This window comes from Zootoca vivipara, chromosome 3 (genome assembly GCF_963506605.1).
Source record: "Zootoca vivipara chromosome 3, rZooViv1.1, whole genome shotgun sequence".
NCBI classification, from domain to species: domain Eukaryota; kingdom Metazoa; phylum Chordata; class Lepidosauria; order Squamata; family Lacertidae; genus Zootoca; species Zootoca vivipara.
The window spans coordinates 88,843,076-88,869,433 of record NC_083278.1 but is presented as its reverse complement, the minus strand read 5'-3'; the positions used below and the strand labels follow the sequence as shown (position 1 = coordinate 88,869,433).

Sequence of the window (26,358 nt, the reverse complement as noted above, 5' to 3'; positions counted from 1 at the left end):
AAGAAGAAGAGTTTGGATTGAAATCCCGCTTTATCACTACCCGAAGGAGTCTCAAAGCAGCTAACAATCTCCTTTCCCCTCCCCCCCCCAACAAACACTCTGTGAGGTGGGTGGGGCTGAGAGACTTCAAAGAAGTGTGACTAGCCCAAAGTCACCCAGCAGCTGCATGTGGAGCTTTCCCTGAATTCATTTGTAAGAAAGAAGCAAATGGAACATAACCCAAAGAGACCCAAGATCTGACACAAAATTAACAGTGAAATCCCATACATGTCTACACAGAAGCAAGTCTGACTGAACTCAATGTGACTGATGATCATTGGACTAAAACAGTCAGACAAATTACAGTGGTACCTCGGTTTAAGTACACAATTGGTTCCGGAAGTCTGTACTTAAACTGAAGCGTACTTAACCTGAAGCGAACTTTTCCATTGAAAGTAATGGAAAGTGGATTAATCCGTTCCAGACGGGTCCACGGAGTACTTAAACTGAAAGTACTCAAACCGAAGCGTACTTAAACCGAGGTATGACTGTAATAGCAATTTTCATTATCACCTCTTGCAAAGATACAATAATCTCACATATCTTGATGCAGCTAATCTTCCTAAGAAGCGCCACTTTTAGTAGGCATCCCCACCACTGGGAAGCAACAGCCCTGTTTCAGAATGGTGCAGTAGAAAGCATCCTTCACTCAGTGTGCTGGGGACAGCTATACTAGAACAAAAATACGGCAATATAAAATCCAGGCCTCCCTCCCTAGCATGGTACTCTTCAGGCAAAGGAAAAAATATAGCTGGTGGCAAATTCCTACTCCCATTTTCTTATTAATAAACGAAACAAATGCAAACATTTGATTGCACGGAAACACAGTACCGGGGGAGGTTACTAATGTTTTTGGCGCTATCCTCCTTCGTGTACCAATCATCCAAACATCTAGATACTCGGTTGGGGGGGGGGGAGAACCCTGAATGTACACCCTTGTTTACTAGAGCATTCGCAAGCACATCAGTTTCCCTACATGTACCCTCAAATGTAGATCATGTTCTATTTTCAGTGTTTTTCACATAAGAGGGAAATCCTGTAGGAGATTTTGCTTAAGGACCAGCCATTGATTTTATTGAAGAACTCTTGCTTCCTACTTGCTGCTACCATGGAGCCCAATTACAGTGGTACCTTGAGTTACAAACACCTCAGGTTACAAACACTTCAGGTTACCAACTCCGCTAACCTGGAAGAGTTACCTCGAGCTGAGATCTTTGCCCCAGGATGAGATCGGAAATCGTGTGCTGGCGGTGCAGTGGCAGCAAGAGGCCCCATTAGTGAAAGCACGCCTCTAGTTAAGAACAGTTTCAGGTTAAGAACGGACCTCCAGAATGAATTACAGTATGTTCATAACTAGAGGTACCACTGTATTCAATTAGAACTTCATGTACACAAACAGGAAGGTGGACCATCACCAGAGTTGTATGACCCATCAGGAAGGAAAATGGTATACAGTATCACATTACACTGCCATCATATTTCAGACTCTTTACACACTGGCTTTGTTTGCATGTAATACTAAACCACGGTTTAGTGCTGTGTAAGATGAGCCTGAACAAGCCTGAGTAATGAATTGGGCTCACACAATTCCCCCTCCTCTTCCTGTGCACGTGGGTGATGACTTCCACGAGGTTTAGTTTCACTTTTACAGAACCTCGGTGTAGCATTTCATTAAAAAAACTCTGGAAAGTTTCATAATAAGTCAACTTCAAACAATGGTTTATCCACATACCACAGGGCTCAGGATCCGTTTTTGGCTGAAGCTGACAGGTGGGCAGGGCCAGCCACCAGCCTATCACCTGACATCATACTGACCTCAGGTGATGGCTCTCTTTGAAGCCCCAATTGTCAGGACTTCAAAGCAAACCATGTGGCTTTCAAACAGCCCTTCTTTAAATATCCTTGGGCAGGGATGTTTATAAAGGGCTTTCAGACATCCTCCCCCTGCTGTTTTTCCTTCAAACCACAGAGGCTTGTAGGGAAAGTGGAGCGAGGGGGAGATTGGAGGCACGCTCCCATGTACTTGGAGGGCACCTCCACCCTGCTCCTTCATACTTCCAAAGCTTGAATGCCTTGAGCAAGACATGTTCCAGCAGCTGCTGCAATGGGAACATGCCTTCAAACATTCCCCCTCTGTGTGTCTCCTTTAAACAGCACACCTTGCTTGAACAAAGGAACAGCAAAGAGCTTTGGGTCCCCGGTTTGATGTTCTGCCCTGACCTGCCTCACACATAGCATGTAGGGGGTGGGTGGGGGTGGCTTCTTGAAAATGGCCTTATGGGCCCAATAGGAAGGCCTGATGGGCAAGGGCAACGTTTGATCTGTGGGCTGGAGGTTCCCACCTCTGATAAAGCACAAAATAGCTTAATTTTGTTGTTGTTGGAAAAATTGTAGGGACCCAAGGAAGTCAAATAATTTACTAATATGTTCCTGCAAGCATTTGAATAGGATCCTCTTTTGCTTGTTTAGTTAGAACGATGGCAAATTTTCAACAGGCAAAATCAGCACAGCAACCCTAATGTGGGGAGAGCTGTCATTTACTATGTTGTGGGGGGGGGGAATGCTTGAAACCTACAGAATCATGAAAAGAGGACTCTGTGTCTGGTATATATCATGAGGGGAAACCACAGGAAAGGGTAACCCTTTATACAGATAAATCCTGGGCTGTGAGTTTTGCTGACTGCACATATGAGAAAATAAACAGTGAACTGTTTCCTAGCACCTGTCGTGATCCTCTCTTCTTTCATGTCCTCTAGTATAGCTCAAATAATTTAGAAAAATATGCAGGGAAAGAAAACAGAATGCTTTTGTATACACAGAGGGGAAGAACAGATAATATGAAGATTTGAAGAAACAAAAAACTGGTGGGACACTTGTGTGCCCTGTAGACAGAAGCAAGAACTTGGCCCAACCTGCTATTTTGCTGAATACTGAACTTCAGGGTGACTCACCCTTTTGGGATCCAGGACACATTTGGAAATCTAAGAAACTGTTGTGGTCACATTTCACAGGCAAATACTGTCAATACTCAGAGCCCACCCCCCAACAACAGGTAAAACACCTACACCCGCCAAACAAATACAACACAGACTAAAAAGCAGACCAGCTTTTTTAAAAAAATTCCCCCAATCAAAGCAACCCCCCCAGCCAATAAAAAATGGGAGGGGCAGGTAGCCTTTGTCAGCTTCTGCATTTCACCAATGGTTATAACTATTCAAGAACTATTGCGTAAGCTACCATGAAGTTATTGTGTGGAATGACTTCCTTAACGCTGGTTCTGAGTTTCCATATCCATTACCGGTAATTAACGTAACTGTGGAACTGGTGTGTCCAACAGATGCAGCCATTGACATTTAACTGTTAAACGTCAACCTTTATGGGAAGTAAACTTGGGCACTGCCAGTGACAGGTTCACCTTGTGGCATCTCTAGTTAAATTGATTTTAGGAAGAGGCCTTTCCAAGCACCTATTGCATGAGAACCTGGAACGTCACATCTAGGCGGGACAGATGAGTTGGCAAGATGGGGAAAGGACTTAAGGCAGCTTCCCATGTCCCTAAGATTTGTATTTCTCTATTTTTATCAGTTTCAAGCCCCTGCCCATGAAAGTCATTTTTTATTTCATTAAAACCTTCCAACTGTTCAATTTATATCACAATTTAATGCCTATATGTTCATTTTATCTATTATATAGAACAATAACATCTACGTGTGGACACTCTCTCATATACTTACCATAGGGAGATCTTTGAGGATTTGTATACCATCTCCTGGGCCCATGTGTGCTATGTGGTTAAAGTTAGTTGGATTAGAAATTAATTTATTTCTCATTTCTGGATCTCGTAGCATCTCCCTGCAAGAGAGGATAGCCAGGTCAGGTATTTTGTCCACGAGGATATTCGTAAAAATGGTGAAATATATATTTACATACATATTCATATAAGTTACTTTAAAACATAAATAAATAAAAAATATCTGGCCAGGTTTCAAAGGAGGGTAACTTTAACTTCTGGTGTTGATTCTATGCCAGCTCTCAGCCTGATGAAAGGGGAAAGGGTCGGGAAGAACAGAAGTTTGGTTTAAAGCCTTAAAAGCCCATGCCCGTAAAAAGTCCTTAGGGCTACTGAGACTCAGAGAGGGAGTTGAGACAACATTCAAGAAAAGGTGCAGTTGCGGGCTCAGTGGTGACCTGGCACTGCAAAGATGGAGGCAGAGGTGAAGGACAGAAGAAAAAAGAAGAAGAAGAATTAGAAGAATATTGCACTACCCTTCATATTTAACTGTCACAATAACTTTAAGAGTTTGTAAAGGAAGGTGCCACTCTAGTGCAGGATACAAAGTAAATGCTTTAAGAGTTCTCTCCATCTTTGAAAAGCATAAATCTAGGCAATCATACAATAAGTGTTGCTATAATAGTTTTACAGAAAGAAAAGCAGATCTGGCTACCTTTACCAGTGAAAAGTTCCGTTCTTTACATATGTCTTTCCTGTAGTTATACATGTAAACTTCTATGGATGGAAAGTACACTTGGCCAGAAACACTGAAATATCAGTCCTGTGCTTACTGAAAACATTTTCTTAATATTCAGAAAGGTTTGTAGTTTTTTCATATACCCCAAGACACCATTTTCCAAGGTGAGCCATTTGTTACATAGAAGCCACGCAAGGGGACAATTAAATAAATAACATCTAAATACTGAGGAATGTTACAGAGTATGGGATGAGCATTGCCAAAAGTACAACAGCAAGTACTAGACTTTGAAAGTAATACATATGCATAATTAGCAATGTAATCCTCTTTTGTAAAAAAAATTTTATTATCAATCTTCATATATACAGTATATGCACACACATGCACACACAAATGTACATATATACAGTACATGGAGACATGCATTCAGAAAATTACAGTAATTGTTTTGCACAAGGATTTAATGTTAAATGGACTAAATTTTTTAGACTGGTTTTTATACAAAGTATATACAAAGAGTAAATGTAAGGGAAGAGAGACAGATGTCTGTTCTAACAAACAAAAAAACTACATTGACAGCAGACAAACAAGTCTTCAGGGCCTACAGGCATGTACAGAAGACAAGTACAGGTTGAATACCGACCTCCTCTGTTGCATCCTCTCCTCCTCAGGCACTCTGAATGAGTAACGGCGTTTATTGTTGATATTTCGGACCATTTGCTTCCGGCTGTTATCGGATGTCTCAGGAACCACCAGCTCATCTCCCTCTAGGAAAGATGCAAAAAACCCAGCAGGTTCCATATTAAGTTAATTAATAAAATGGTTGAAAGCGTATTAAGCTATGTATTTCCCCTATTCTGGGTTTTCATCTAAACAGAGCCCCTGGGAAATTATATAAACAAACACAAAAATAACATAGGAAGAAGAAACTGTAAAAAACTATTTCTGTAACGGCAATCCAATGCTAGTTGTGTGTCACATGCACTTGCCACCCCCCTTTTTAAGTTGGGGGGGATTTTGAGACAATAAGTGACAAAGGGAGGAGGGTGCTTGACCTGTTTCCTTCCCACTGCTTCTCCAACTCCAAATTAGCCTTCCTCTGAGATTCAAACATTGGGGCAAGGGAAGCAAAGTGGATTAGGGATGGCAATCTTTCGAGCAGCAGCAGCAAATAAGGAAAACGTTAAGCTCTTCCCTACTTCTCAGCTCCCAAGTCACCTCCTTTCAAAGGAAACAAATGTATTGGGGGTTAATTAAACAAATTACTGAGTTAACTCTCGAGTCTCAGTGAAATCCATAGTGCTTATTTCTGAGCAGACAACTATACAGTATTATAAAGCTGAATATATATAAAATATATAATGAATGATGTTTGATACATGATACAAAGTGTGTACAGGGAGAATGACCCAAGAAGTTATGGTAGGATAGAAGGGGAAGAAAAGTTAGTACAGCAGGATGCTTAAGTAAATGCTTCCATTTCCATTTATTTGGGGTAGGTAACCTTATACCTGCACTAATACCTGTGTAGGTGTTTGAGACTGTGCTTCATGACGGGGGGACGGACGGACTTTGAGATCTGCTTTGAGAAAAACCTCAGCTAGATAACTGAATTCTAGCACTAAGCAGGAAAAAGGAAAATATCACTTCATCTAACCCTAATAACTCTGCTATTGTTTATCCATTTTTTGTAAGATTGACATACCTGAAATCATTTTCAGGTAAATCAAAATTGGTACCAATTTAAAACTTACCTGTTCACCCAGTTTTGCAGGGGAATGATTTAATACTGAATAACCAACTGGCTGTTGTGAAGCTGCTGTAGTATTATATCCTTCTTGCTTATCAAATAGTTTTCAGTTTATTTTTATATAGCTTTATTCTTTTTTCTAACCTGCTCTAGGATTAAATAACTAATCTTAGGTTCTGTAAATAAATAACCTGCTTTCTGATACTACCGTAGGAACATACACTCAATATTCTATAATACTCAATACTCTAAAACATTTATAAAGAAAAATATATTCATTTCTTGTGATGATGTAATCTTCACATTTTGCTCACGACAGTAAATATATATGCTAACATAATTTCTAATCTTTTGTTTCCTCTTCTCATTGTTTACAGTGCATGTCTTAAATGTCAATGGTGACTATACTGATTGTACAGTATATATATAATTACAACTACTGTAGTGTTGTGATCAAGGACTGGGTTTTTCAAAAAGTGCAGTTGTGTTTGTGATTTTATTGTATTTATGCAGGTGTTATTGTCAACTGTTTCAGGAGTCTTTTTCCCCACAAAGAATTATTCTGTAAGTTTGAGAAAATAGCAATAAAAATTTCCATTTTTTCCATTTTATTTATGGAAAAATAAGCAGAACCTAAAACATCTACAAATCACAAGTGGTAGGCCAGAATAAAATAACAATAGATTTGCAAGTCAATTATGCTGCCGTACTAGGGTCTCCATAGCCTCACAGTTATTTAGGGCACATGGTACAATAACTTTTTCATAGTTTTGTTCTTAACCCTGAGAGAATGAGTGTCTTTGTAAGATTACAGCTGAAATGTTTGTGTGGCCAACCAAAAATGTCTTATACGAGACTGAATCAACAACGATACACAATATTTAATGGGCTATATCGTGGATGGGGATCCTGTGACCCTCCAGGTGTTGTTGGGTTTTAACTCCCATCAGCATAGCCATTGGTCAGGGATGGTGGGAATGGTAGTCCAGCAATGTCTGAAGAGCCACAGGTTCCACATCCCTGGGTTATATCAAGACATTAATGTAGCAAGGAATCTTCTTTCACCCACCTGCCATCTTGTTTTTGAAATATATTAACCTCACTGTTTCTAGTCCAAGGACATTCAGCGATCCTTCAGTGTTCAAAGGACGTACCTGAAAGCACATGGGTTATGAGTAGCTTAGTAAAAATTGGCTTTAGAAAAATATTTCTCAAACTCAAAGGCTAATGATGCAGAACAATAATTAACAACAGTCTTTAAAAAACAAAATCTGAAACTGATTAGTGAATCAGTGTTAAAACCTTTGCCAAAAACCTGGAGTCATTTTACCTAAGATCTGAGATATTGTATATATATTTTTATTTTCATTTGTTCATAATATTAAACAGAAGTTTGCAAGCATTTTTTTCAATATAGGAAATGATGCAGTACGAATAAAAAAAGAAAGAAATTAAAAACACAATGATCATTACATGTGATCATGCAATAATTCTCAATATAATAATTTTAAAAAATACTGGTGTATGAGAATTTCAGGGGGAGGAGGAATTGTATTGCATAACAAAATGATAAACACAGATAGGGAATTCTTTTATAAGTTGCATTTGATTGAATATGCTAACAGGTTGAAACATTCTTTACTCTTGTTGGAATCTATCCTATGAAATGGTTTGATCTTCAGTATCATTTGCTATTTACCTTCTTGAGGGGGATAGTCTGAATCCATTCCATGGAGTTCACATCAAATATATCAACGGCATTTTCACTGTATACTGAGAGGTATGGGGCATTGTAACCTGGGGAGAAGTAAAATACAAGTCTGAGTAACAGATTGTGTTGAAGGTTAGAAGAGAGTCACTTCTCAATATACAGACTCTGTAGACAGCTTAACAGTAATCCTTTCTTTATTATCCTTCTAATGATTGTGTAGAAAATGGTAAGATTTATTTTATTTTTGATTGTGAACAAAAGGATCTTTGATTATTACTGGAAAGCAATATAATATTTACTAAATCACATTCCTTCTGGTTTAATATGGATCTCAATTTTCCAGCTATTGATAGCATTTTGAAGTGGTCACTTTGCCTCAGGTGGGGAGGACCCACCTTAATTCTGTGACTGCAGGTTGTTTCAAACTTTAATATATTTTTAAATTGTAGTAACTCACCCTGGAACCTTAGGGTGAAGAGTGGGTAATTTTAGAAAGCAGGGTCTTGCAACAAATATTACAAGTGTATTTTAAAATCTGGGTCTGTGAATATACTTTCCAGGTGTAAAAAATGAACTGTATAATGTCATGGGACCCACAGTTGTTAAGGTTCCCATTAACCTTGGTATACCACTGGTGAGAAACAGTGCTCATGGTAGTGGATGCTCTTGCCTAGCAGTAAAGTATGCCTAATACCAGGGGGGGACGGACTGTTTTATGTGTATGGTGCCATTTGCTTATTACTATTAATCTTTAGTCATGACAACTACAAGCCAGTGCTATGAACAGGACTACTTATCCAAAATACATAGTTCTAGAAGCAACACACAGCCGTATTCTGCCATGAGACTCTTAATCTCAGGGATGTGGGTTGGACTAGATGACCCTCGTGGTCCCTTCCAACTCTATGATTCTAGGATTCAATGATCTGGCCAGGTGTGGCACTTGCCTTCCAATGCAGAATCAAAAAACATAATCTGAAGTGGGTTTCTGACTCTGGTTTGGAGGACAACTGCTAACCATGGCCTGCTAAATGAAACACTGCGAGTGGCATTCAACTAAATCTACTTAAAGTGGACCCACAAAAAATATTGTTCCTAACTTAGCCGTGTTTATTAATTTCACTGGATCTACTCTAAGTATAACCAAATTGAACGCAACCCAGAGTTAAACTACAATTAACGATGAACAGAAAATGGAGAGAGAATCCATAGTCGGAGGGAGAGAATGGTAAGGAATAATGTGTACATCTGTGTCTTGTTTATGACAACATGGCATTATTTTAAAAAGCTCTTTCTTACAAATGTCTTTTGTGCATCGTGTCCCCATGTAGCCTGTTGATGATGCCATCTTACAGAAAAAGAAGGGAGTAACTACCTGAATATTATCCCAATGTTGCATGTGTTCTCTCAAACCAGGAGAAGAAATGAGGCTATTGTGAACTAACATAATGAGAGGAACTTACAGGAAGAGGAAGGAGTTGCAGGCCACATCAGTTCCTGTTGCCTTGATCTTCGGCCTTGGCAGTCCACATAAACCCCCACGCTGCTAAAACACAGCAGGTATTCCTTATTTGAGATCTCAACTGCACAGATGGCATCAGTTGGTTGCTGTGCAATGAACGACAGTGTGTGATCATCTGGGTGAAGCAAACTATGTGGGTTTCCTTCTCCATGCAAAGGGTATTTTAAGAATCCTGACTGGTAGCCCACACAGAGCCGCTCACTAAAGATTGCCATCCACTGGACATTCCCAGCCACTTGGATCTCTTTAATCTTTTTGTGACGTGTCTTGCTGTGATTTAGTTCATAGCAGAGGACCTGTCTTTTCATTGCTACACACAGGCAGGTAAGGGCTCCATGGCGCACTTGCCCAGAAACTATCGTCTGGCAACCTTTAGTCTCTGCCAGTTTATAAAAATCAGTCTCTCGTCCATCCAGGGCTGTCATAGGGAATAGCCGTACATGACGGTTTCGTCCTGAGATCACTGCAATTAGCTGCTCATTTGGGATGAGCTCAATCTGATGCACTTTCTTATTGTCACCGACACGAATGATCTCTGCAAAAATTAAACACTTAGGTTAGTACCCATGCAAACAAGCAGTTCTTCCTTTGAAATTTTATCTTGTGCTAAAGCCCCAATATGAACTAATGAAGACAGACACGGCGTTTTTCTCAAGCCACCATAGTCTCATCTTTCAGCTACCTTTTTCTTACAACTTATTTCTTATGGCTTTAACAATAATTTTCTGCTTCAGTCCTTATTGCTGGGATATGTTATCCCTCACTTGCCATAATCAAGCCATAGGGAATCTTTTTCTTTTTTAAGTTGAGAGCCTGCATTCCCTCATGGGTAATCTTGTCATGGGCCAGAACCTATGATGCAGAGAGATGCTAGGGTTCTGAGGACTCATGGGGTGAAGCTTCATCCCTGGCATTTGCAGGTAGCCATGGAGAACATTAATCTTATTTATCCCAATTCACGAAGTAGTTATTGAGTCTGGGTTCCAGTCCGCCAACACAGCACAGATTGAAAGGCTTTCTTGGTAGGCAGAAGGAACTGAGAACAGTTTGACTTGCCAACTTCACAATCAAAGACGGCACTAGAAGGAGCTGACAGAACAAAATGTGCAGTTTATTATTTCAACCCCCGACATTTCAAACAAAAGCCATGTTCCCTTACCATCCTTGGTGACATGAACCACAAATAACCCTTCTTCATTGCCCAAAGCTATTCTTTCGTGATCTGCAGCAGTTAAAAGAAAAGAAGAGGGTGGGTGGGGAGGAAATCCAATTGGAGGCACATGGCTAATAAGAAAGACAAATGATAATCAGATAGCAGATCAACAGGCTAATGATTAGAAAAGAATACTTACCATTCACTTCCATATATCACTTTTAAGAATTAAAAACAACATTTCCCCCAATTTCCTGAGTGTAATAGAAACACTGTAAGCAGACTTAGAACCCACAGCAGTACTGCTATAGAGGGTTAGAATTAAGTGCAGGTGTCCCTCTACAGCAGGGGTGTCAAACTCAAATTCATTGGGGGCCGCATCAGCAGTTTGGTCACCCTCAAAGGGCCGGTTGTGTCTGTAGGACTATGTGTCCACTCTTTATTATCATAAATTATTGTCACTGCATTCAATTATTACTGTTTTTTGTAATAATGTAAGCTCATTCCCGCCCCCACGCGGATCACATTCCTGCGTCGTGGCGCGTGTGTGGGAGGGGATGTAAACGAGGGAAATTTGAACAAAAGGTGGGGATCGACAGCTTCCGGGGGGGGGGGGGCTCAACTAAACCTTCGGCAGGAAGGAGAAAGCCACTGCTGGGATTAAAAACCTGCAGATGGAAAGAGGGCTTCCCTCTCCCGCCCTGCGCACACCCAAACCCTGCTAGGCAGGATGCCACACGCTGCAACCCACCCCATGCTTTGGAGAGGGGCAGTAACATGCGGTGCAGCGCCAACTCCCTGCTTTGCTTTTGCATCCTCCCTCCTCAGCACCAGAGTCCCTTCCCCTCACGCTGAGGGAGGGCAGAGGATTTCCCGAGGAGGAAGGCGGCAGCAGCCCCAGCGGACGTGCATCTTCGCCTCAGAGATGCTCTTCCCCCCACCCACGCTGTTGTCGTTTTCGCCGCCGCCTCTCCCTACCGGGACTGCAGGCAGAGGAGGCTTGAAAACCTCCCCCCCCCAAATTTCCCTCCCTCCCACCTACTCAAACCGCGAGGCGACTCCATCTGGAGCCCTACATCACGAGGGGCTGAGAGGAGGCGGCGGCAGAGCGGGAAGAGCAGGAACCCGTACCGTCGTCGCTGCCTCCCTCCCGGCCGCCCCCCGGGGAGCAGCTCCGCCGGAACTGAGAAGCCAAAGGGCGGCTCGGGGGTGGGGGGCAGAGCAAAAGCCAGGCACCCTCCCGAGTGTCTATGAGGAGAAAACGGGGGAAGAGGGAAGAGAAACCCGGCTCCATCAAGAGAGCGGCTGTTGCGCTTCGCCTACTTCCCCCTCAGGCTCACTCCGCGTCCCTTTCGCCCGCTCGCTCGCCCACCTCCCGGATGCAGCTGAGGAGAGGAAGGGAAGCGGCGGGCGGCGGCTCCCCAGTGCCGCCTCACTCGCTCTCGGAGACAACAGCAAAGCCCGCCAAAAAAAAATCCAGCGCTGCTCCGTCCCGGCACCAACTTTGCCGGCGGCGCCTGTAGGGCTTTCCTACCTCCTCGGCGGGCTTCCTCCTCCTCCTGCATCTCACTTCCCCGTCTGGCTGCCTCAGCCTCATTCGAAATTGAAATTCCCTGGCCAAGGCCGTCAGCGCGGCTCCAGCGCCCCGGCCTCCGCCTGTAGCCCCACCCCCAGTTTTGACCCTCGGCCAATCGCAGGCTCCAGAACTACTGTCAGTGGATAATGTCGGCGGCGGCTACGCGGGCCACATGACGAGGTCTGGCGGGCCGGATTAGGCCCCCGGGCCTTGTGTTTGACACCCGTGCTCTACAGGGTGGGATTTGTGCCCACTGAAAGAACAGGCAGGCGAGAAAGTATTGCTGGTAGTGCGCCATGAAACAGGCAATTTTGAGGGAGTGGGGATTTATCCATTGGATCCTAAGCCAGACCATTTTCTGCAGAGGAATCTGGTACTGGGCCTACTCTGCTGCACTACGGTAGTTGGCATAGCAAAAAAGAAAAGGGAGGGGGAAGCACCCAGCCAACTTCCATTAAGATAGAGTCAAGTATTATTGTGGGGTTATCAAGCACATACCTATGATTGCTGCCGCCTGGGTGGTTTTAATGAGGGGCAAGGTGCTGTCATAGGCCTCTTTGGGAACATAGACTGAGCGATCTTTGAGCTTGTTCTTCTTTAAAATCCTGTGCAGTTCATTTAGGACTCCTACCCACTTGCTCTTTTCATTCTCGCTGTCAGCTAGGATCAGGATTGAACACTTGTTACTGCATGCTGATAGCTGGGAAGCTGTAACCTGGAAAAGTTAAAGATGTGTGTGTTTTTGTGCAATGTAAAAGACGGCACACATGAGGTAGAGAGGAAGGAGATAAATATTCAAAATAAACCAAAGCGTAGAAAAACAGATGCCTTGACATTTATGATCTGTAGAACATAATCTGAGCCTTGCTTGTAGTCAATCAATTGAGAAACTCAGCATTATAGACACATTTCAAGGTGAACTAGCAAGAGTTAGTGTGGGATTGCATATAAAGTGGTGGACTTGATTTGGGAAGTTCAAATCTCTGCTCAAGTACTGTAATGTTGAAGCTCACTGGCTGCTCTTGGCTCAGCTAGCCTCTCTCAACTTGGCTTATCTCACAGGCAAAAATGGAAAGGGCACAACCATGGATTGAATCCAGATTTTGCCTCCCATGAATGGAAGTGGTCCTGTTTGCTAAGAAAGTCTTCTGTTACAGTGGAGGCATCTTGCTGATGAGACAGGCAATTTTTGTTTCTCTCCCCCCCCCCAACCCAGCAGCCCCCTATGCCACTCAAAAATCTGCTTTGTATGGTCTGGATATCCTTTGGAATAATGTGGAAGGTGGTGCTTGGGGCAGCAGAGGGAAGGGAAAGGCAAGGAAAATTACCTCCCTCATTCTCTTCTATCCGTGAGAACGTACTGAGCTTCTAGTGGCGAAATTTGCTGGGATAAAAATCTAATTGAAAAAAATCAACCGATAACTATCAGGCAAAGCTTTCCATTTATTCTAAGTTAAATGTTTGTTCCCTTCAGACTAGCTCAGGGGCAGTACCATTTCACAGACCATTAAAAATTAGTATGTTGTGACATTTTCATACTTCCTCCTAGTGTCCAGGGTTTGGATGAAAAAGACATGAAATTTCAAGGAGCACTTGAAACCACAAAGAACGACAAAGGTATTTTTGATAATAAAGGTAATGGAAACAAAAATTAAACAACAGTATTGGCTCCATTGTACTTATAAGCAACAGATTTCAACTTTAACATGTATTACTTACTCTAAAGATACAAGGAATATCTTTTCTATTTGCATGGATCACATCAGAAGCCAAGACAGAACTCACAGAGAATTCTTCATCCCTTTTTGAAAAACAACAGTGCAAAAAAAATGTTTATCAGCATACTGAAGAAGTGCACTTCTTTTATAATTAACTTTTTAAGAGTATCTATTCAAATTATAGTGGAAGTGCATATCAACACAAAATAAATGCTTTTTATCTTAAAAAGGTAACCTTAAGTCATTTAGGAGGCGAATGATCACCAGTTTCATTTCTTTTATTTTTATGTTATTTCTCTAGAATATATTCTTTTCTACTGTCCATTTTACACCCAACTACGCAAACGCATGCTATCTGCTTTTTTGGATAGTAACTCATGGCACAATGAAAATAGGTTTTGTCAATAGTGTCTCTTAGAGTGGCGAAGGGCACTATTTAGTGGGAAGAAACTCCAATGAAAATCCTCTTTCTTACATATTTTTGTATAAATTTTTAAATTTTACATATGGATGTTTTATGATGGCCTATATTCGTAATGCCTAATAAAGGATTGGTGAAGAAGAAGAGTAAGTAAGGAGGTAATACAAGAATACTTGGCTAATTTAGATGTATTCAAGTCTCCAGGGCCAGATGAACTACATCCAAGAGTATTAAAAGAACTGGCAGAGGTGATTTCAGAACCACTGGCAATAATCTTTGAGAATTCCTGGAGAACAGGCGAAGTCCCAGCAGACTGGAGGAGGGCAAATGTTGTCCCTATTTTCAAAAAGGGGAAAAGAGAGGACCCAAACAATTACCGCCCAGTCAGCCTGACATCAATACCAGGAAAGATTCTAGAGCAGATCATTAAGCAAACGGTCTGTGAGCACCTAGAAAGGAACGCTGTGAGCCCTAAAAGTCAGCATGGGTTTCTGAAAAATAAATAATGTTAGACTAATCTGATCTCATTTTTTGACAGAATTACAAGCCTGGTAGATGAAGGGAACGCTGTGGATGTAGCCTATCTTGATTTCAGCAAGGCCTTTGACAAGGTGCCCCATGATATTCTTGTAAAGAAGCTGGTAAAATGTGGGCTAGACAATGCTACCATTCAGTGGATTTGTAACTGGCTTACTGACCGAACCCAAAGGGTGCTCATCAATGGCTCCTCCTCATCCTGGAGAGTAGTGACTAGTGGGGTGCCACAGGGTTCTGTCTTGGGCCCAGTCTTATTCAACATCTTTATCAATGACTTGGATGATGGGTTTGAGGGCATCCTGAGCAAGTTTGCAGATGACACCAAATTGGGAGGGGTGGCAAATACCCCAGAGGACAGAATCACACTTCAGAATGACCTTAACAGATTAGACAACTGGGCCAAAGCAAACAAGATGAATTTTAACAAGGAGAAATGTAAAGTACTACACTTGGGCAAAAAAAATGAAAGGCACAAATACAGGATGGGAGACACCTGGCTTGAGAGCAGTACATGTGAAAAGGATCTAGGAGTCTTGGTAGACCACAAACTTGACATGAGTCAACAGTGTGATGCAGTAGCTAAAAAAGCCAATGCAATTCTGGGCTGCATCAATAGGAGTATAGCATCTAGATCAAGGGAAGTAATAGTACCACTGTATTCTGTTCTGGTCAGACCTCACCTGGAGTACTGTGTCCAGTTCTGGGCACCACAGTTCAAGAAGGATACTGACAAGCTGGAACGTGTCCAGAAGAGGGCAACCAAAATGGTCAAAGGCCTGGAAACGATGCCTTATGAGGAACGGCTTAGGGATCTGGGTATGTTTAGCCTGGAGAAGAGAAGGTTAAGGGGTGATATGATAGCCATGTTCAAATATATAAAAGGATGTCATATAGAGGAGGGTGAAAGGTTGTTTTCTGCTGCTCCAGAGAAGCGGACACGGAGCAATGGATTCAAACTACAAGAAAGAAGATTCCACCTAAACATTAGGAAGAACTTCCTGACAGTAAGAGCTGTTCGACAGTGGAATTTGCTGCCAAGAAGTGTGGTGGAGTCTCCTTCTTTGGAGGTCTTTAAGCAGAGGCTTGACAGGCATATGTCAATAATGCTTTGATGGTGTTTCCTGCTTGGCAGGGGGTTGGACTGGATGGCCCTTGTGGTCTCTTCCAACTCTATGATTCTATGATTCTATTTCTTAGATGTGGAAGCTTCCATAGATTGAATTCTCTACAGTGTGAATTATAATTGGTAGCACTTGCAGTCTCTTACATTAAAAAAATACACTTCCTACCTCATATCAAGAACCTGACTCACTACCACACTGGGCTGGGATGCTTTTCCTTCTGCAATATCATAAAGGAAGAGCTTGAAGTCACAGACAACAGACAGTGCTCTTTGCCAGCCTTTCTTCACTCCAGCTGGTTTTGGGACCTGTAACAAAATTAATGTAACTGATATTCAAATGTAAAGAAAGAATTGTAAAAATAAATAAATCATTCCATTAATTAGTTATTAGAAATGCCCTGTATATTCTCAATGTATAGAGCATGCCTGCATTGCAAAACCAAATGGGTTTAATTACTGTGACTTTCTACAAGAAACTCTATGAGGTTGCTGAGAATTTTTTGTTAGAGATCCTTTGCCCTTTCTCAGAACTGCGGCTTCTGCAGTTCCCTTGGGAAATACCACGACAGACAAATTGGAATAGGTTTGTAGTGTGCATCTTTTTACATGATTCAAAAGTCTGAGGAAACCTCCACGCTTGCATGCAGAAGGGCAGGCCTCTTTGCAAACATGTCCTTACTGCAAGCTTATTTCAGCTCAGTCACATGACCTAGAAACCCAGGGAAAGTTACACCACACTTTTCGCTGGTCGTGTGCCAAACTCTTTTTTATAAAGGCTTGTTTTCTCTCTGTCAGGCCCAGCCTGGCTTGGCTGGCACTAGCCCCGCTCCTGAAAGCAGTCTGGAATAGGGTAAATTATACCAGCATAATCCACTCCTGTGTATATGGCCTCCTATAATTTGGATAGCTGCAGAAATGTTTAGTGCACATTATACTTAGCTTGAAGTAATAATATGCAATAAAAATGTGGGGAGGGTAAAGTTTAGAACAGAGTACTTCTTTTCTTATTCACACACTCAGAAAAAAAATATTATATAGAAAATGAAAAGCCAAGATGATCATCATTCCAATATAAACCAAGCTGTTCGATGCTGCATTATAAATTTTTGTAAGAAAACTATAATCAGACCATGACATTCAGTGTTCCTATACTTACTCGGACATGGCCTTCATAAGCCGTTCCTATGCCTTTCTGTGGATCAATACCCAAAGGACCCTTTGTCTGTTCCGGTGGAATTGGACACACCGCTGGTGCTTTGTCTGCACAGGTCACATGGCATGAAAATCCGCACACTGGGAGAAAATATAGAATTCAATCAAAATATGCATTTCTCATTATTGAATATGCAACAGATTAATCTAGTAACATATGAAAGTTATTAACATTTCTCATGTCAATCTTGTTAGTTACTTTTGCAATATCTGAGTTTGGATCAGTTCCAGAACTAAACAAAAACAAGTAAATATTCTTTTTCAAACTGGTCTGGACTGTTCTTGCTTCCAAAAAATTAATAATCAACAGAATAATACAATGAAGTGATAATTTGCTAAATAAGATGGTAAGTCAATCTTACCTTCACAGGTACAGCCCTGTCTTATCAAGCCAACCATCAAAGATGTGCACTGATTGCATTTGGTAGGGGTATTAAAGGATTTCACTACAAACTGATGGGCCTTTGGCTGTGGAATAAATAAAAACAAAAAAAGCTTTGCTCTCCAAAGATTACTCTTAAATACAAATGCTACGTGTTAAATTAATGGCCTGGTTTGCTGTGCTGATAAAAACCAGGTGCTTTTTTTTGTAATAAAAACTCCAGACTGTTCCCATGTCTAAAAATAGCCAAAGCATTATTGATTACTGTTCAGAGAATAAAATTGGCAGTCTAAAGAAAGCTGACCCATGTCTCAGCAGTCATGTCAGCTGTCTCTTTGAAAAGGACACTATCAAAGTTAACATCATAAATGTAAAGTACTATTAAACATCTGTGCATTAACAAAAATATTTTTTTTAAAGAAAACCCTCTTTTGTATAAGCAGATGAATATACAGAAATGAAACAGGTGACAGAGTCATCCTGTGTTTATTTATTTTCTGTTAAGAGACAGACAGCTCTGCAATCTCAATGGTCAAATATCTAAGGTAAGATTCCACAGAACCAAAATTGTGAATTTTTGCTTCCCTTAGCTATGAAGACCATTTGGTGATAAATAAACACACTTTCCTCATCACATTAAAGTGATGACATCTGTGTTGTGAACCAAATGATTCATAAACATTCCCAGGAAACTATATGTGAAGGGCTTCAATGTTGCACTTCTGAATGATTGTTATTATGATTATGATTAATAACAACAATACTGCTATTAATTGTTGCAAGAATTTCTTATGGTACCTTTGGCACAGAGAGTCCTGAACCAATATATGGTGACCTCATGGTTGGTGTGTGAACCGGACGCAGAGGATGATCTGAAACCTGAACATATATATGTTGAGAATTACTTAAGGTGAAAAAAGCTCACCATTAGAAGGCCTTTCACAAACATAAACTTTAGCAAAAAGAGCACAAGAACTAAAAGAGGCAAATAAATGAATGATTGTACAAGTAACATGCTCATCACCTTGCTACCTAGCAAAATATTTAAACATCTTTTAAGTTCTCCTTTACAACCTTGAGGATAGCTATGCTGACAATTGACAAATGCATTTTACTTAATGATGTGTTTCAATGGATAAACTCCCAATGCTCAGTGATTAGCAAAGATAATTCATGAATGTAAAACTTCCACCCTACAGCAACAACAAAAATGTATAATCTTACTTTCCTTTGGTTTTGTAAATCAATAACATTAATTCCAGTATGCTAGCGTCCTATGATTTGGGACAGCTGTGATATTTTGCATCCATAAAGCAATTTTGGGAATTATTCTCTTTGATGCACACCAAAAAAAAGAGAAAAAGTCTCATTTTATCAGAATATGATATCTGTGATCCATGTGGTTTGTTAGAGGTCAATGCAGGGAGATCAATAGTGAATTCATACTTGTACCAGAAATGTAACTGTTAACTAACAAAAAATGAAGGCCAGTTGCATTGCAAAAAATCTACCTAAAGCATCTTGACGCAAATGCCCTTACAGGAGTGGCAGAAGAGTTTAGCAAAGTGTGACTAATGATAATGGCTTTTGAAAAGAAAAAGATTATGTGTGGGGAAGATGAAGTTTTTTGCAGCATATTTCAACAAATGAGTGGCATAGCTGAGGCACTAATCCTATATAATAAAGTCCCTGTGTCTCTGCGTCCAGTCCCTGTGTCCCTGTGTCTGCGCTACTGCGCATGTGCCCCAAGGACAGCCGTTGGGACTTGGAGCGCAGAGACACTTGGATATATCTCGCTCGAGCGCCCAGGGGGTGTCCTGCGCGTCTCACAGGGATCAGAAACAGCGCCGTCGATCCCTCAGCTGTGATGAACACAAGCCTCCCCTTCGCATGTATCTTTAAATTTAGTCGCCTGCCTGTAAAAAAAAGGAGCAGCAGGATCAGGGGCAAGAGAGGCCTCTACCCCTTTGGCTGCGCCTTCCCAGCAGGGCTTTCCAGGGGGAACCGCGAGCAGAGGCCCGGCTCTGTCCCCGCCCCCTCTCCCCGCCCGGCCAATCGCTGTCGGCGCCGCCCGTGCGCTGTGGCCATCCTGGAAAGGGAGCCACCCTGCTGTACCAAGACGAGTGTCTCTTGGGCTGTTTCGGGGAAACTTCTCGGGGCTTCCAGGGCGATGGCTTCCAGAGCGGAGCGAGCGGAAGAGGCAGTGGGGCTGCGGAGCAGGGGAGGGACGGGGGAAGGGGAAGGGCGCTGGGTAAGCGCCTCTATTTGCCCTGGAAGAACACCTCTTCTTCTCTCCTTCTAGCCTCTAGTGGGGTCAGGTTCTCTCAGCGCCCTGTACCGGGAGCTGAGCCGGTTTCCTCGTGTGACTTATGCCAGTGTAGGAGTTGGGTTTGCTGCCGGTGGTGGTGGCACCGAGTGCCTGCCCCTCTACACGGGTGAGCCAGTTGCGCGGGTTAGGCGCTCTCCTCTCCCGGTCCCGGCTTCAGAAGAGCCGAGGTTGTGTAGACAAGCCCAGTGGGAGGTTGGGCTGAGCTGTTGGTGGGTGGGCAGTTTCCCTCCCCATTCTCTTTTCGATGGGCTTCAGCACTGCTCCGTTAAAAATACTCTCGCATTGAAGTAGTGAACAGCATGTTACAAGTAACTCAAGCCCACGCTGGGGAATAGATTGGCTTAGAAACCACATATGTTCTAGCACCCGTTAATTTAACGGGCTTAATGATACTAGTACTTTTTATAAACTGGTTAAGCAATCTTAATGGTAGTTTGACAGCATCCAATCAGTTTGTAACAAAAGGGGGATTGTGTCCGCATTGGTATGGACACTTACCTGGGAGTAAGTTCCACTGAACTTCTCTATAACCCTGCTTAAGTTTGCAGTTAAGAATGGGGGGGGGGAACGGAACTCCTAATTTCAGGGGCTGTGTGGCCCTCCAGATGTTGTTGGACTACCAACTCCCATCTGCTCCAACCAGCATAGGCAATGTTCAGGGATGACAGGAGCTGCAGTTCAGCAACATTTGGAAGGCCACACCTCAGCAATCCCTCCCTTATTTGAAAGGTTTAGTGCCATTTGAAATTCAAAAAAATGCAAGGAAGAATGATTTTATTTCATTTTTTGGAATAGCAAGAGTATCTGTCAGAGACGTTGTATGAACATTAAAACCCCAAGTAATTTCAACCAAAACAGAAACATAGTCCAGGAATATAAGGCTAGTAAACCGCCACTTCGACTCATGGAAGGGGTTTGAGCAACCCACAAAAAATTTCCTTTCCTTTTAAACCGGACACCATCTCCATGCAACTATGCTGTATCATGAATTCTTTTCAAAATGTCTATAAGTTTCAAAAATACTTTTGCCACATAGCATAGGAGTCTGCTTATGGTTAGAAAACCTCCATGGGTCTTTGGATCCTGGCCTAAGTGTAGAACATGGTTGTAGGTTTCCAGAGGAATAATGTAATATAATGGGTTCAGATGGGACCCAAAAGGAACATCCCAAGAAAATGTTGCAAAGATTATTTGGCAAGGTTCAGCAGCCCAGGAAAAAAAATGGAAGCAGCAGCAAATAGATGCAAAATGAACAAAGCAGCACTCAATCCTAGATGCAGTTGAATATCTGAAAGGAAGCAGCGAGAGCACTCCACCTTACCAAACTTCGCTGGTACCGTGTTTCTCATATTATAAGACACGTCTTATATTTATTTTTCCCCTCAAAAAAACACACTATGGCTTATTTTCAAGGGATGTCTTATTTTTTTCCTCCTCCTCCTGCCGCGGCCAGTATTGCTGCTGCGCCTATCACTATGTCTTATTTTCGGGGTATGGCTTATATTCCTTGAATGCTTAAAAATCCTGCTATGGATTATTTTATGAGTATGTCTTAAAATATGAGAAACAGGGTACCATTTCCCACCTGCTACTTGCTTTCTTAGGGCAATTTCACACATTATTAAGATGGCTACAAACCCAGGCTTGCCAGGAAGTGTATATTCAACAGGGATCTGGATCCAACCCTCACAGCCTAATTATTGTGTTTTGTACAGTGTACAAGTGTGTGTTGCATTCGTACAGTACCCACATTTAAACAAATGCATGTGAACTGGTTCTTGGATATACCTAGTTTTTAAGTCTAATTCAAATCAAACACTATTCAGGGCTATTTTGCCTCCTAATTCATTCGGAACCTATCTGACACTGTGGGGTGGGACAGATGAATCTTAAGCAAATGAGAGAGTACCTCAATTGGTTCAATGTCACTAGCTGTGGAAGGGGACCTAGATCTTGAATGAAGGTGACACTTGATATCTTCATCCCGCGAAGGCGTATTAGATAAGGTAAAATTTTCAACAGAATCAATCTAGAGAAACAACCAAGGAAAAGAAACAAGCAAAAGGAAGGGAAGAGGAAGGGGAAGAAAATTAAAAGCCACTTTTTAATTATGCACTAATTTTCTCAAAAACATAGAAATGCAAATCAGGTGCAAATTTTTTTAAAAGGAATAAATAATAATTTGCCACTCAAATTGTAAATGTTTGAGCTAGGTTACCTGCCTGCAATGGCAGCATAACATCAGTTTATCTGGCTTGTGCAGGGATCAGTAAAGCCCACATTTGTTGGCAGCTGGATAGGATAATCAATTTACATAAAATTAAGCCTGTAATAATCCCTGTGAGTCACTGAGACTGTCTTATTCTTTAATTTAAAACCCCTGAGATTAGGGTTCTTTTATGAATTGCAATGGATAGCAAAAAAATATGTTAAGGTGCTTCCCCACTGTTAATTTAAATCTTGATCGTTAAGGAACCATACCAATGAATTAAGCATAAGAATACATTATGATGATTATTAACAAGAAATTTCCCACCATGACATATGAAATTATTTTGTACAAGCATACTATAAACAATGAGTTATACGTTTTTGTTTAATTTGTAGTAGTCTGAAGTTTTCAACACTAAGCAAAAGAAGCTAGAATATATTTTGCCTAATAAAAGAATCTCGTAAAGGGTGAATATCAGAAGCAAAATAATAGAAAAAGATTCTGTTCTGCAGTGAAGCCTTGATCTACATTTTCTAATTTAAATTACTTCTGTTATTGTAATTAGAAATTGTTTGATGGCTTAGGTGTTATGCAATATTTGATTTCATCTTGTTCTGTCCATATTCATGTTAAAGATTGTATTAAACACAATGGGCTAAGTCTACATATTTTCTCATACTGCTATACTAGACATGGCTTTGCTTCCTTGAACATATATTTGAGGGAATACAGTTTTAATTAAAAATCTAATTCCTTTATTTAGTTGAACTACAACTTTCTCATACGGGACACGGGTGGCACTGTGGTCTAAACAACAGAGCCTAGGGCTTGCCAATTGGGAGGTTGGCAGTTCGAATCCCTGCGATGGGGTGAGCTCCTGTTGCTCGGTCCCTGCTCCTGCCAACCTAGCAGTTCGAAAGCACATCAAGTGCAAGCAGATAAATAGGTACCACTCCAGCAGGAAGGTAAATGGTGTTTCCGTGCGCTGCTCTGGTTTGCCAGAAGCAGCTTAGTCATGCTGGTCACATGACCTGGAAAAACTGTCTGCGGACAAACGCCGGCACCCTCAGCCTATAGAGCAAGAGGAGCGTGCAACCCCAAAGTTGTCCACGACTGGACCTAACTGTCAGGGGTACCTTTACCTTTACAACTTTCTCATTAGTTACCAGCTCCCCCAACCTGCCCCGCCCTGCTATCCCCCTCCTCATAGCATAGAGGTCAGTCCAAATATTACATTTTTTCTGCAAAAATAATCTAGTTGCTTCAAATAAACCCAACAGCTTAGAATATTTTTGTTTGTAATGCAATTCACTATTGTGTTTTACCAAACTGTTGGGAGAATGTGTTGTCTCAGAGAGCACAAAAATTTAACTATTTTAATTACTACTATTTTAATTACTGGGCTGTATATAACAACAACAACAACAACAACAACAACAACAACTTATTATTTATACCCTGCCCATCTGGCTGGGTTTTCCCAGCCACTCTAGGCAGCTTCCAACAAAATATTAAGATACAATAGTGCATCAAACATTAAAAGCTTCCCTATAAATTTGCTCCTTAAAGGTATTAGTAAATAACAGTGCATAGGCAATCTTAATGACTGATTTCTTACATGTGCCTTTTCTTTTCTTACATGTGTTTACACTGGGCAAAGCAGAAACTGTGACACAAAGCGCTGTTCAGTTATTTTAAGAAAGATGGGAACTACAAGTTGTTAATACTATAAGCAACCAAATGCTAAACAAGACTGTTTCAAGCAGTGCAGCAATCAGCGGCAGAAATTCTTTTCTATGCTCAGCATTTTTTAAAAAAATGCATACCTCTCTGCATATCAGGAATTATATTTTCTTTAGTTGATATATATAGATTACAGTATTAAAAAAGGATTGATTTCTACATTTTTTGAAAATATTGCTTGTAAATACTGGACATCTATAGGAGGCATTGTAAAAGCTCTTCCCATCTATAGGAGGCATTGTAAAAGCTCTTCCCATCTCCTCTGAGGGCTGTGCCTGACATTGTTCCCGGCATAGTGTCAACCCCCGGATTTGAAGATAAGGAAATCCTATTGTGCTGTCAACTCTCAGATATGAAAGTAAGGGCGCCGAATAAGGGAATTTCCTGCAAAAAAGGGGAAAGTTGAAAGCACTGGTTCCCGGGGAAGCCTGCCTCACAATATCATATGCCTTATCTATGTGTCAGCATGGAGGAAATATAATCAGAGGATGTGCACATATCTAAGTCCCCCCCCCCAAAAAATTGGTGCTTTCCTTCATTCCTTCTCCCAAATAGGAACACAAAGGACAAGGGAAATGCAAAAGACTGGTTTGCACATGCTGCTTGCACCTTCTATGTACATTGTTCAAAAAACCAGAGCTTACAACACAGTCCAGAAAGTACCACTACACTCATAGATCTAATAATTAGCCTTCAGCCATTCATGCACTGATATACCCTAATCCGAGAGCAAAAGGCTACTGGGTGAAGAAGTCCCTCATCAAAGAGGGACCTGATGTAGGTGTGTGCAGTGTCCTGTACTGAGAACACACACTGCCTATCCAATTATCAGTTTTCTCAAGTTGCATAGTGCTCGTCACCTGTTCAAATAATAGAATGGTAGAGTGGAAAGGGATCCAAAGGGCCCTCTAGCACACATACACACCCTGTGCAATGCAGGAATGTTAGGTTGTGTGAATTGGCTTCTAGACTAGGTCACGGTTGTTTTTTCTGCCCAATAAACAAACAACTAGAACTGACAACACCATTAGTATTCTTGACAATAAGCTGGGTGAGGCACCGTTCTGCTTGCTCCCAGGTAGGGCCCATTGTGTTTAGGACAGAATCACAGCAATAGTAAGGATAACTGAAATTGATTACTGATTTTAAGTTCAGTGTCTCCTTATTAAAAAAATTAATCTACCACAACAAAAACTTGCGTATTATCTTGTCTTGCTACCGGTGTTTCCTACAGGAAGCAGGGCAGACGAAGAAGTGGGTTTTAATTCTGTTTATAATCATGCACTGCAACCTAATTAGTATTAACAACTTCAGTTTACCGTCATCTTTTGTTTCTGTGACATTCGAATGCCAAGAGTGCAATATTAAAAAATGAAAACGCCACACACATTCTCCAGAACTTTTACTTAAACAGTATTGAATGCAAGGAAAGTATAAGAGCAGCAGTAGCACAAGACAAGCAGCAAGATAAATATGCAAGGCATAAACAGCATCAACAAAAATGGTCTACATTAAACAAAGGAAAAAGCATGTGCATCGTGGGCAAAACTAAAAGGCCACACACAGCAAGACATCCTCTTACACGTCTGCCTTTGTGAGCTGGAATACAGGAAGGAGAGCGCTTTAACAGAGAAAGGAGGAGACTGTTAACAGAACGAAACAGAAAGGCACATAATCCAAATCCAAATTTCTATCACAAAACACATACAGTAATAAGTACAATATTTTGAATTGTGAAGACAGAGACATATAACAGGGAATTCTTTTTTTAAAGGAAACCAGACACAGGAGAACATTTTTTCAAACTTGCATGTTCGTAACAGCTACTTCTCTCACAATTATTTTAAGGGCCAAAATAAACAGAAAGTTAGTTAAATGCATCTTTGTATTTAGCATGTTGTTGTTGTTGTTTTTAAAAAAAGTGAATAACATCAGCTGGGGAAGAGTGATAATTATCAGGTTTTTATCAGGCAGAGAAAAGCAATTTAACCCCTTTCTGATGCAATTCCTCTCCACTACTGTCAGCAGGACGACAGAGGACGAGATGGTTGGACAGTGTTCTCGAAGCTACGAACATGAGTTTGACCAAACTGCAGGAGGCAGTGGAAGACAGGAGTGCCTGGCGTGCTGTGGTCCATGGGGTCACGAAGAGTCGGACACAACTAAACGACTAAACAACAACTGTCAGCGGGAGAACTTCTCCCCCAAGCAAATCCTGATCTCCATGTGAGCGCCGAAAGTGTTCTGCTTAAAATGCAGCTATGAACCTTTCCTAATAAGTGCTCAAATACTTAGAAATGCTCAAAGTCTTTCAACTCAGACTGATAAAAAGGTCATTCGGCATAGGCTTGAATAATTTGTGACCTGCTAAATTAACTATACATTGTGGCTTGCTATGTCTTGGCAATCCCACAGTTTTGCAGTTTAAGGCCTTCCAGGTTTACTCAGTGGCCGGTGATAT

General features: G+C 41.4%; 1 protein-coding gene across 4 annotated transcripts in view; it reads right to left on the bottom strand.

Moving 5' to 3' along the window:
* Positions 1 to 26,358, bottom strand: part of CDC42BPA (CDC42 binding protein kinase alpha) — a 167,352-nt gene that overhangs the window by 19,116 nt on the left and 121,878 nt on the right. For 3 of the 4 annotated variants that reach the window (XM_035111463.2, XM_060272965.1, XM_035111467.2), the window contains 13 exons: positions 21,852 to 21,971; positions 18,412 to 18,492; positions 17,594 to 17,699; positions 17,176 to 17,312; positions 16,186 to 16,325; positions 13,940 to 14,021; positions 12,719 to 12,935; positions 10,651 to 10,713; positions 9,433 to 10,026; positions 7,958 to 8,055; positions 7,328 to 7,412; positions 5,152 to 5,275; positions 3,774 to 3,891 (listed from right to left, as the gene is read on the bottom strand). In XM_035111463.2, coding sequence (XP_034967354.1) covers positions 3,774 to 3,891; positions 5,152 to 5,275; positions 7,328 to 7,412; positions 7,958 to 8,055; positions 9,433 to 10,026; positions 10,651 to 10,713; positions 12,719 to 12,935; positions 13,940 to 14,021; positions 16,186 to 16,325; positions 17,176 to 17,312; positions 17,594 to 17,699; positions 18,412 to 18,492; positions 21,852 to 21,971 — 1,965 coding nt within the window. The remainder of the gene's footprint in view (positions 1 to 3,773; positions 3,892 to 5,151; positions 5,276 to 7,327; positions 7,413 to 7,957; positions 8,056 to 9,432; positions 10,027 to 10,650; positions 10,714 to 12,718; positions 12,936 to 13,939; positions 14,022 to 16,185; positions 16,326 to 17,175; positions 17,313 to 17,593; positions 17,700 to 18,411; positions 18,493 to 21,851; positions 21,972 to 26,358) is intronic. The other variant, XM_035111468.2, reaches the window with a different exon arrangement.